This window comes from Pezoporus wallicus, unplaced genomic scaffold (genome assembly GCF_028554395.1).
Source record: "Pezoporus wallicus isolate ANWC-B61680 ecotype Strahan unplaced genomic scaffold, APGP_CSIRO_Pwel_v1 contig_9101, whole genome shotgun sequence".
Lineage (NCBI taxonomy): Eukaryota > Metazoa > Chordata > Aves > Psittaciformes > Psittacidae > Pezoporus > Pezoporus wallicus.
In genome coordinates, this window is record NW_026637394.1 from 228,545 (window position 1) to 240,978 (window position 12,434).

Consider the following 12,434-nt stretch of genomic DNA (forward strand, 5'->3'; position numbering starts at 1 on the left):
AACCACATTTAACTTGAAGTCTGTTACCAGTTATGGGGCTCTGAGCAACCTGGGCTAGTAGGTGTCCCTGCCTGTGGCAGGGGGTTGGAACTAGATGAGCTTTAAGGCCCCTTCCAACCCAAACCGCTCTGATGCTGTGATTGTGATTGTATTAGTCACTCCCTTCAAAACCCATTGCCTTTGCAACCTGAAAAGAATATATTGTCCTTCAATTATAATGTGAGTTCAGCAACTAAAGACATTCAGCTTCCAGAGTATCCTAAGCAGATGTTATGTATGTAACTGCACATGCTGTTGTTTTCTGGCTTTTTGCTTGCACTTTATAATGATTTTTTTTTCCCCTTATTGATCCATATTTTGAATTTGGAAGATGTTTTGACTTAGTTTAATCTTAACCTTCTTCAGGCAGTGTGAAATGATTGCTTAAACATGTCAGAGCTTACCTCTGCTGAGAAACAAGTTAACATCATGCTTCTTGCAAAGAGATCATCATGACTGACACTGTTTATTGTACTTCTGTTTTTAGAATAATATATAAATGCTCTATGTGTGACACTGTGTTTACTCTACAACCTTTGCTCTATCGCCACTTTGATCAGCACATTGAAAACCAGAAGGTGTCTGTTTTCAAGTGTCCAGACTGTTCTCTTCTGTATGCACAGAAACAGCTTATGATGGATCACATCAAGGTGTGTAGGCATCTTCTCTTGTTTCCTTCAAAGATACCATTTGTCATGCAATATATGCTGTGAGAAAATGCTGTAAAAAGGCACAGAGTAACAGGCAGACTGCTGAAAGAGAGAGGTGGCGTTAATTCCAAGAGTCATCTGGGGATATTGTTCTCCAGTATTGAAATGTTATATTTCACATGCTCTTCAGTGTATCTGGGGTGTAATCACTAACTCAGGTTTTCTTATGAATGTCGATTTGGGTGTACCGGGAATATCTCAGTGCATTGCACTGAGCAGGTCATTTTATCAAAGTAATAACAGAGTGAAGTAGATTGATCCTAGTAGTACTGAGCCTTATTTGCAGTATTCTCAGTAGGATTCCAGTTGTTAGTACGTGATATAATCCAACCTCTGATGTTCAGAATTCACTGGTAGAAACCAGTCGGTTTCTTGCAGGGATGCAGAGGTTATCTGTGTGTGTCTTTACATACAAATGTGAACACATGCAAGCTTTGGGATTTTCTCCTAAATGCCCTTAGCACTGAAGGAGATTCACTGTCACCCTTTGCACATGAGGTTTCCATATCACAGTCCCCTGGCTGTACTCTGCTAGCTGTGCATCTGAATACTCTGTGTTGCCTTGGTTTAGGTAGACTAAACCTGTCAGCAATGCTTATGCCTTATCAACAGCTGGTAAGAGTTGAAGTTATTTACACCATTGCAGAGTATTATAATCCAGATAGGTAGCACTTAGTTCTCTGGCAGTGACAGATAAGACTTAGTCAAATTTGTATACGGGAAAGTGGAAAACCAGGCCTTTTTCTTGCCTGCTAAAACCAGCATTTTGCATTTTAGTCTCAACTGTGGCACTTGTATCCTCAGACATCTCTGAAGTTGTGCTGGAACCAAGATCACAAGTCTTGGAAAATTGCTGGTCCTTAACTTGAGGAGCTTCTTTGCTTCTGAACTAGTTCGTATTTACTGTAAGAATCAGCTTATGTCTATGCCAGGGATCTCAAATGGTCCTCATATTTGGCAATGCAAAGTCCTATTTTCTTGTATTGCTTCTGGTTTTAACTAACTAGGCAAATTCTCTGTATCGCAGTGCATGTCTCATTTATGTAATTAGCTTTCCTTGACTCAGGCGTTAGTGAAAAGGTATTACTGTATCTGTACCCACCTGTGTCTTTAAGACCGGAAAACAGCTACTGAGGACATGAAGCTATTCCTACAGAAATGAGGGTTGTTCAGCATCTCTCACTATGAAGTTATTCTCCGTTCCTTAGGATTTGGGCACTATTTAACTTTTGGCTTTAGTGTTCCATGCCAGTATTTGTACTTCAAACACAGTGGGGTTTTAGCATTGTCACTGTAAATGATTCAGACATTTCTAAGAAGTAAATGAGAGGATTGAAACATAGACATGCACTAACAGTATTCCTGCTGTTATTCAGAATGGTTGGATGTGTGTGTAGCATGGACAGCAGCAGCAGAGTTAAGGGGGGATGAAATGACCAGTAACAGGGACTAGATAAGAACACAAAAGGGCTCAGGAGAGGAGGAGTGCCAGAGCTCAGCCTGGTATGGCTAGACATAAAGCATCAGGGCAGAGAAGACCAGGCTGAAGGCAGAACAGAAAGGGACAGCAAGCAGCCCAGGAGGAGGAAGATAACCTGGAGTAATTCCTGTATATGTGTTTTTTGTTTGCAACATCTCCTTTTCTAGTAAGAGCTTGCTACAGAGACCTTGTAAGAGCCAGTGAGTGAATGGCTGGGCTGGAGGTGAAGCCCTCCCAGCTCTGCCGGTGGTATGTGCTGTGGTCACTGTGACTCTGTGTTGTGCTTTGATACTTCTGTTTATTTGCAAGTAAGAAATTGAATTCCAGCTATTGCGTGTAAAAGACACTTGGGAAGCTGAGCACTAACACTTCACATGCTGGCAAGCTGAGCCTGGGGGGGAATCTCAGTTGGCTGGAAGTATAGGGAACTTCCTCCTCCCTGCCCTGTGCTACTTGCTTCTTGCCTGGTGCAGTGGGATACTAAAGGCAGCCTCTTCCTCTACTACACAGCTTCACTTTGTTCTCAGAGCCACGCACTTGGCCCTGTGTGCTTTACTTTTTAATAACATTTTAGGTCTTTAAATTACTGCCTTTTCTTCTGTTTAGCAACTGTTAAATAGAAGAACACATTCCTCAGATCAGGTTGATATTTGCTAGAGAGCTAGTGGGTAGTCCCAGGAGCCACAGGATTTACAGAACGTGATACTGAAGAATAGAGCTGGAGTATCAGATTTGTATTCTTACATTCTCAGAACCAAGAATGTATTGAATGGTTTTTTTGTTTCTGAGGTTACCTGTGGGGAAAATAATTAGGTTTGGGATGGCGTCTTACTCCTGGTTTACTTAACATGAAAATGAAAAAGCCTAGAAGGAAGCCAGTGAGAAAGGATCACTGTGTCAGAGCTGCAGGGTGCTCCTCAGACACCACTTAGTTGTGCCCTGGCCTTGGGGACCACCTTTGGTTCTAAGGACCCTGAGTTAGGGTACTTAACAACCTGAGTATGGAGTAAGACCAGGCTCACCTCAGCATCAGCATAAAATAATAATACATCCTGAATGACAGAGTTGTTTGATCTTTGCCTTTTCTTGTCCTATCTACCAATGCGCCCAGTCAAAATGTGACAGTAAAACCTTTCCTTCTCGGAAATCTCTAGTCGTGTAGTTTGAAATGAGGATGCTCAATTAATGTTAGGTAAGTAAAGCGAGAAATTAAACTTAGCATAAAGTACTTGTTCAGCCCTTTTTTCCTCCGTATTAAGCAGCAATTTAAACTTAACCTACAAAGTCTCTTTTGTGTCTGTGTGAAAACATCTAGGCACGGAGAAAACTTCTCTTTAGCTACAGGTGCTGTCTGTTAGTGCTGGCTAAGTTCTCTTTATGCCAAGCCTCTTAGTCATGTTTCTTTAAGTTATGATCTGACAGTAGTATGGCAAAGAAGTAAATGACCTTTGGTTCAGAGCTGTCAATACAACTGTTACATCTATGTTAGTTTTGTACTCTTCTTTTCTCTTTCATTTCAGTCTATGCATGGAACTTTGAAAAGTGTGGAGGGGCCACCAAATCTGGGGATAAACCTGCCTCTCAGCACTAAACCCACAACCCAGAACTCCGCCAGCCACAACAAAGAGGACACAAAATCTCTCAATGGCACAGAGAAGCTGGAGAAGAAATCTCCTTCTCCCATGAAGAAAGCAGAGCCTAAAAAGGTGGCAAATCCTGGCTGGACATGTTGGGAGTGTGACAGGCTCTTCACTCAGAGGGATGTGTACATCTCTCACATGAGGAAAGAACATGGGAAGGTAAATGAGGAATATTCTAGTACAAAGAAGTGAATTGAACCTGAAATATGAAGTGGGTTTGCAAATAACCCTTTAAGTTCCATTGTTGTTCTCTGATCTTGGATCTACTTCATCTTCCTCTCTTTGGCCGCTTAGTTTTTGTCATTTTCTAACAGTTCTCTGTTTCTTCGTGTAGTCGGAATGCTAACTCATCGCTGCCTTTACCAGCAGCATACTTAGATGCAGATCAGATGCACTTCACTTTGATGTAGTTCTTCCACCCAAACCCACACAACCTCCCTGTGAAACTGTCCCTTCAGAGTGAGCTGGGGAATGACATCCAGCCTGATCACATCCGCAGCAAAGTGCAGAAGACGTGTAGAATAAGCTTAGTAACACGCTGATAATGCTTGCTAAATATTAGTTCTAAGTATGTATCTTTCTAGCTGTGATGTTTAATAAGAATGTGAAGTGCTATGTCAAGAGCAGCACTTACGAAATAGCGGATGGGTAACTGTGGCCCTCAAACACTGGCCCAAAGGCCTGTTTCATTGCTTACATTTAGGTGCTATTTTCTATCCCTATTCAAGCAGTTTCCCAGACAGGACAGGAGGCAGTATGTATATATATATTAAATCGAGTAGAAATACCACTCCAGGTCTCTCAGAAATGGGTGATAAAGGCAGTTTCTGCATTCCTTCCAGACCTCTCAACAGTTGTTAGCTTTCAGAGTTGCTATATTCAAACCCTAAACTTTTATGCATTTTATTGTAAAAAGACTAGAAATGAGTATAAGATAACCAAGAATGTCACATGGGTCTAACAAAGAATGGGATGAATCCATAGGCTGGTTTTCCTAAGGATGATGGCTGCGGTTAAATGCTCTAAACCCAGCTCTGAAGGATGTGCTACAAACTTCATTCAAGCAGTGCAAGAGCTATTCACAAAGCCCATTCTCATGCAATGTATTTGGAGATAATGACCTTCAAAGCTCTAATTGTTGCTCTTGCAGGACCAGAGCACCCTCCTTAGCACCTTCCACAGCTTATTGGGAAATGTCTGCACACACAGACAGACAGATTGACCTTTCCTTATGCTCTTCCTGAGCTGCTGAATGCAATCCAGCTGCAGGGTAGGAGGATTTGTAGCCCTCTTAGTGTGTCTCTGCCTGATCATATAAGTGCTGTTTAAAATAACAAGCAAAAAGCTATTAGCCAGACAAAAGGTGTCTCCAACAAGTCTGTACAACTCCTGGCTTGATCTGTGCTCAGCCAGGTAGGCAGATGCTGAGCTTCCCAGGATTTGTAACTAATGCATCCAAAATCCTAGTTGGGTTTATCCAGAATTTTCCAACGGTTTTAGAGCAAGTGTGGTGGTGTGGATGGTTTCCCCAGTGCTCTCAGAAGCGTTGGCTCCTATGAGCACCGGGAATAAGCACAGTGCAGAATGTACTCATTCATGCAGTGACATCATTGGGTATGCACTGTGTGTACACACTGTCAGGTTCTCACCTTTAACAGTTTAGGAGCAAAATATGTTGGTTTCCTTTTCTTTTAATTGGCCTTTAAACAAGAAAAGGAAGTCAAGACTGTTCAGTCCTGCACCTCTAACAGCATTGTGTTGACTAGCCCCAGTCATATTACCATATCATGCTTCCTAATGGGCTGCCTCACATTTGCATCCACGACCTTTCAGAACAGCTTTGCTTTCCTTCCCCACGCTCCACGTGATAGCAAAAGGATCCCCCATCTCCCTGAAGCACCTCTTTCTCCTTTAGCCATACAGACATCACTTCTTCCTGCACACAGATTTCCATCAGTAAATAGTAATCCTCAAGGATGGCACCACCTCTGCAGGGCTCCACTGGAGCTGCTCCTCAGCAGTGCAGCCACCGTATAAAACTCATAGAATTCCACAAACACGTCCCCCACACTGGCATTGGATCGTTCCTCTCATTTCCTCATGGATTTTCTGAGCCCTGTTAGTGTGTCAGTGTCTGTGATGTTTTGCTTTGGTCCTTATTCTGTGCTCTTCACCCCTCCTTGGTGCTGGGGAGGGACAGGTTACTTCTCAGAGAAAGCAAAGCTCTCAGTATACTGCCTTTACTGATCCAGAAATTATCCACTATCTCCCTTGTGGCTTTTGTGGAAGAAGTTCTCTTCATCCCCAGTCTGTGGCACTGGTTTACAACTGGTGATAGGTGTGTGTGTAACTCATACTGGCCACACTGCTTTGAAATGGGTCCAGGTCCTCTGACTTCTGCAGCATTGCTGTAGGAGTGGTGTCACTTGCAGGTATGCTACCAACGCTGGTGAGAGCGGTGTTTCTTCCCTGTCAGCAAAGGGTTTGACACATGCACTGCTTTTACTGAGTGTTTTTAAGTAATGTTTTTCTCTTCTTTTTCTAAAGCAAATGAAGAAACATCCATGTCGACAGTGTGATAAATCTTTCAGTTCATCCCACAGTTTGTGCCGGCACAATCGGATCAAGCACAAAGGCATCAGGAAGGTTTACACCTGCTCGTAAGTTCCACTTCCATTTATGTAGAAACAGAGTAGAAACCAACAAGAAACCCTGTTAGTGTCATTTAGTTCTTGGTTCTGTAAAAATACATTGTCCCATTCATTCAAATGAAGGTGGGTATTTAGATACACAGCTCAAACTATTGAGGCTCTCCTGCCTGCATAAAGCATAGCAGGCTGCTGAGAAGGCAGGTACCTGAAGTCAGCTGCCTCTCAGGGGCTTTGGCAAGCAAACCTAAAGCTTTCCTGAGACAAGCCACCATACAGACTTCCTGTTTCTCTCTTCATTCGTAGCTTGGTATGTGTTTGCATGCTGTGGAGCTGAGTTTGGAATTCTGAGAAGGAAGCTGCAGCAGCTGTCTGTGGCTGAAATCATAGTGCCTCCTCTGTGGTAGCATGGTCTGTGCTGTCTAACAAAACACCCAGTGGTGTGGGAACATGAGCCTGTCATGCACAGCACAGCATTCCAACAGCCTGGCTGCTGCTCTTGGTTGCTGATGCAGCTGGTGCATCAGGTTGTTTCTATAGCTTGTACTATATGTTTTGCTTCCATGAGCTGGCAAGCCTGGCCACTGTTTGTCCCGGTGTATGAGAAGCAGCAAGGGTGTGGGTTTCGCTACCCTCTGAGCAGAAGAAAGCTCATTGTGGTTCTCTGTGGTATTTCCGTAGGCACTGCCCAGATTCAAGGCGTACTTTTACCAAGCGGTTGATGTTGGAAAAGCATATTCAGTTAATGCATGGCATTAAAGACCCCGACGTGAAAGAAATGACTGAATCGACAAACGCGGAAGAAAGGGAAGTAAAGGAAGACGCGAAGGTAATCACTTGGAAGGTTCATTCAGGAACTGAGAGGGGATTTTTTGACAATGCCCTTAATATCATGCTTTGACTTCTGGTCTGGCAGTTGGACCAGATGATCTTCGTAGGTCCCTTTTAGCCGAACTATTCTATTCTGCTTTTCTGTTGATGGTGAGTGTTAGGAGGAAAGCAAAATTGGCAGCATTGTCCAAAGACTTGTTATGCACAGAGATTAACAACATTTTCAAGTGCTTTGGGCTCTGAACGATACAGGATTTCACCTGTGATGACATGTGCGAAGCTGACAGCAGAGACACAAACACATTTGGATTTTAAAGTGTATTATTACTCTTTACATGACTGTCTGTCAGCCCAACATATTGTCATACTCAGTTTAAGTGCTGAAAATACAGCAGCTGTCTACATTGCCTCCATAAACACCATGGAGCATACCTGAGCTACCTAGGATGCAGGGGATTCTTGAGGAATATTTGTGACAGAATAACAAAGAGAATCTAAAACATGATCCACCTAACTAGTTTAAAACATTGTGCATGTTGATTCATGCTTTGGCAATATGTCAGTCTGGTTACTGACTATCAGGAGATCATCTGCCAAGTCAAATTCAGGCATGAAGGTAATGCTGGTAAGTTCCCAGACTGATACTCTACGTTCTGCATACAGCTGAGCTCTCAGTGGTATGTGTGCTTGGGTGCACTTACGCTGGCAAACACTAATTCAAGTTCATAGAGAGCATTAGATACTGTGGTGCTGTTACATGCAATTTTTTCCCCTATCACAGGAAAGTTTTTTAAGTTTTTCAGTCACAAATAGTGATGAAAAGAGCCATGTATTTATACACTTACATGATGCACCTTCTGTGGCTTTTATAGGTTCCTAGTCCAAAGCGTAAACTGGAAGAACCTGTACTGGAGTTCAGGCCTCCACGAGGTGCAATCACTCAGCCACTGAAGAAGCTAAAGATCAATGTCTTTAAAGTTCACAAGTGTGCTGTTTGTGGCTTTACAACAGAAAATCTTCTCCAGTTCCATGAACATATTCCTCAGCATAAATCTGATGGCTCCTCATACCAGTGCAGGGAATGCGGACTCTGCTACACATCCCACGTATCCCTTTCCAGACATCTCTTCATTGTACATAAGCTGAAGGAGCCTCAACCAGTATCAAAACAGAATGGCTCTGGGGAGGATAACCAGCAAGAGAACAAAGCCAACCATGAGGATGAGTCATCTGACAGCACAGCGTCGGACAGAAAGTGCAAAGTGTGTGCAAAGACTTTTGAAACTGAAGCGGCCTTAAACACTCACATGAGAACACATGGCATGGCCTTCATCAAGTCAAAAAGAATGAGCTCAGCTGAGAAGTGACCAGAGGACTTGGGATGCAGAAATCTCTCTCCACATTGGAATACTAAGGACATTTTTGCTACAGAAAGCTCAAGATATAATGGTGTTCACAGGACTGTTCAGGCTGTTGCAATATATTCTTCATAGAAGTGTCCCCTTCACCTCATTGTCTATACCCTCAAAACCATCGAAGCAGTATTTGAGTTGAAAAGAGTTTGTATATATTTAAACTAATAACTTTTATACTCTTTGTTATGTGTTTGTATCGTATCTAGTGGCAAATCTGGGTTTTCCCGTTTTGTTTCTGTTCCTTTTTTTCTAGTAAGTTCCTTTTCAAACAGAGTTCTGAACGTTGGGGCAGTTCCTTCACTTCTCATAAGGTGTTTCTTGTTCGGATGCTTCTGAAGGCAGGTTCAGCTGACGGAAGTGAATTAGAAGGCTGTTCCTAGAGGGGAAGCAGGCTAAGGGAAGCTTTACATTCGAAGAACTTGTGCTTCTACATGTCTAAGGAAGCTTTTAACTTTCTTTTAGATATACATAAAAAGACAAAACCAAGATAAAGGAGCATTGCACGTGTGAGCTGCAGTGCTGGGGTTGAGTGGCAACACCAGAAGAGGTGCAGACCCCTATACTTTTGAAAAGTATAATTGCACAACTTTCTGTATCATGAAGTGATTTTTTTAGGCCATCAGGTGCTTGTGATCAAAGCTCCCATTCTTCCAAAAGGGCTGGGCTGCTCTGGAGTTAACAAATAAGATGTGGTTAGAGGAATAGGTTTCTAACGATGATATTTTTTGTCATGTAATTTATTCAGCACTCTGTAGGAGTGAGTACGCAGCATTATGTATGTTCCTGTATTTCTGGTATTGAAAGAAACTAGTTAACCCTTGCTACAGGGGTTGCCACTGCCCAGCTCTGCTCATGCCAAACGTTCTGGTGCTCAGTGTGTGGAAAACCACAAGCATCAGGACGCTGACACGCAGCCTGTGTAAGTGTAAGTGCACCGGCCCAGGCAGCTGGTTCAGCCCTTTCCGACACGTGCTGGTGTCCCTGGCTGTGCTTTCACCACCTACAACAAGGTACCGTGCTGTCCCTTTCATATAGAGTCTCTGTGAGAGTTATATTTTTGGTTTGGTTTTGCATTTTATACCTTGTATGTATCCCTAAAAAAGCAATTTTGTACTTTTTTTTAAAACAACTGGTGTATATATAGATAGCTGCATGATAGCCAGTAGTAACTGTTTGGTTCCTTAAAGTCTTGCTGCTGTCGGATGTTACTATACACTATGTCCATTACGACTGTATTAAACACATTTCATATGTAAATAAATGTGGAGCATTTTGCCCCCCAAAATTTGTGAGATTCTGTTATTCATCATGAAATTTGAACCGTTTTAATAATGGAAGTGTTTGAAAAAACTATGGATCCTTCTAAGCCACCTCTGTGAAACTCCTTCAACACTCTGGAGACTGTGTATCAGATACGTTAGTTCTGCTTTCTCTCCTCATACCCATTCTTAATTTGGTCCGTTGGTAAATGCTTGTTACCCCCTTTAGAGTACTCCATGTGAGTGGTTATGAGGTACTTCTCCATCCTGAAACACACAGCCAGCGCCGCAGGATCTCAGCGTGTAATGTGCACTGGCCATCACTGCCCTCTCCATTGAGTGTATACCTCCTGAACACTTGTTTGTTGATGTGCACTGTCAACTGTACAACAAATGAGTTCTCACTATGCAGAATGGTGTTTTGTATACAGTGAACAGATAATAAAAGTTAAATTTTCACAGCCATTACTAATACTTTGGTTTCTTTTCCCTTTTCACTGGGTAGCACCTGCGAGGGATGCTGTGAACAGGAACTGATGTCACTGTTGGTGCTGCCAAGAGGCAAACCACTAAGTTACTGGCAGGGCATATGAGAGCTGCTGAGCAGGATGTGGAATGGCTCTGTGCTGGTAACCCACTCCCTATCTCAGACATGCAGTGCAGTGGGTGTGCAGACACTCTGCTGACAAGCGTGTAAGGGCTGTGGTGCTGTGGGTGCCAGGCACTGCCCTGGGGTGGGTGCACGGTTCACCCTGGAGCAGCGGGGCTCCCGTTATCCCCAGGGCTGTGCATGTAGCATGGAGACAAGTCCATGGCTGTAGTACTTGTGGGGCAAAACCCACACATAGTACTTAGGGCAGTTTTGCTGCATCTTCATGGGGGCAGGCCCTTATTACCAGTGGGGAAGGAACAGAAAATGACATCATGGGAGTTTACAGTGCCTGGAGAGGCAGCATGGTGCCAGCCCTTCACACTGTGAATGGGGCCAAACTCAGACACTTTCCAAAGGATTCAATTTGCGAGCAACAAAAACGCCCTTGAGAAAGGCTGAGACACCAGCTGGAAGGAACAATGAGCCAGGGGAAGTGGGACACCGGTCAGGCAGAGCTGCCTCATTCCCTGCAATCAACCCCATAGGAAGCAAAAGCATTCTGCTCAGGGAAAAGCAAACCCACAGCAGGCCCTGGGGCATTCAGAGCCACAGAGCCCAGCTTCAAACTCAGCATGTTCAAGTGAATGAATACACTTGTGTTGTCCACATACATCCCCTCTAAGGCCTGCACTGTGTATCTGCCTCCTTTGTTGATGGGTATTGGCCATGATGCACATATGCACTGCCCACCCTGCACAGGGGTACCCTCTAGGTCCTGGTCTGGCCTTGCTCAGGGAGGTTCTGAGCCTTGCCCTGGCCAGCAGCCTTCTTGCAGAGGAAGTAGAGCAGAAGTTGCATCTGGCTGACCACAGCTGCTGTACTTCAGGACTTGTCTGTGTTTTTAGTCTGGAGGGCATTTACAGATGCACAACTTGACCTACTGAAGGCCCAGATCTCAGTTCTTAACCTCTGCGTATCTGTGGGGAGTTGAGGCCTATTTAGTTTTAAAAGGGTTTTTATATAACTCTGACCTTTTCATGCTGTTAATATTACCTTTCTCAGTACACTCAGCACACACACGCAGCTGCCAGGCCAATAATGGGACACAGAAGAACCTATTTTGCTTCAAAACCTTTCTCAAATATTAGGGCAGTTCAGAAATCAACTCTCAGTATTTGAATTTCAGATTATTACTAAAAGGTTATGTGTCTAAGCTCCCCAAAGGAGCAAGGGTAGGAATGGAGGGAAAAGAGAAAGAAGTACAGAACATGGCAAACACAGAGGGCACAAGCATAGTCAACCTACATCCCTGGGCTCCACTTACAACCTGGGTTATGTAGCCAGAGGTGGATGGAGTAGGAGCAGGAAAGAAGGAGCACTTCTTCCACTGCTATGGGCTGTTTTGAAGAGACCTGGTAGAACAAGTCATTGGAAATGACCCAGGTCCATCTGGAAAATGAACAGAAGGCACTACAGTTTTCTTCTCTGACCCCCAGGTTCCTACTTTGAAGGAAAACTGTATTTGAAGCAGTAATGTGACTATTAGAATTGTATCCTTCACAGCTCTGGTCCCTAATGTGATTTGGCAGAAGCCTTTATGCAGTTCATTTGTTTCATATTCTCAAATTCTACTCTTGTGTATTTTGTGGTTCTAATCCAATGGTGGGAAGATGGATGCACTGCTTGATAAGTGTTGCTGTCTCTGATCCTGGCCACCACTCAGCTCCACTGCCACAGCTCTGTGTGCCAGATTAATATTGAAGTACAACAATATTTCCTACTTGAAGTGACTGTCCCTTTCCCAGTTAAAATGCAGAGCA

The 12,434-nt window shown here is 43.6% G+C and overlaps 1 protein-coding gene across 17 annotated transcripts in view; it reads left to right on the plus strand.

Moving 5' to 3' along the window:
- The window catches only part of ZNF532 (zinc finger protein 532), a 32,923-nt gene extending 23,887 nt beyond the window's left edge, over positions 1–9,036 (plus strand). For 16 of the 17 annotated variants that reach the window (XM_057405325.1, XM_057405337.1, XM_057405324.1 and 13 more), the window contains 5 exons: positions 527–689; positions 3,750–4,028; positions 6,417–6,529; positions 7,199–7,346; positions 8,221–9,036. In XM_057405325.1, coding sequence (XP_057261308.1) covers positions 527–689; positions 3,750–4,028; positions 6,417–6,529; positions 7,199–7,346; positions 8,221–8,715 — 1,198 coding nt within the window. In that variant the 3' untranslated portion in view covers positions 8,716–9,036. The remainder of the gene's footprint in view (positions 1–526; positions 690–3,749; positions 4,029–6,416; positions 6,530–7,198; positions 7,347–8,220) is intronic. The other variant, XM_057405338.1, reaches the window with a different exon arrangement.
- Positions 9,037–12,434: the final 3,398 nt, after the last annotated feature.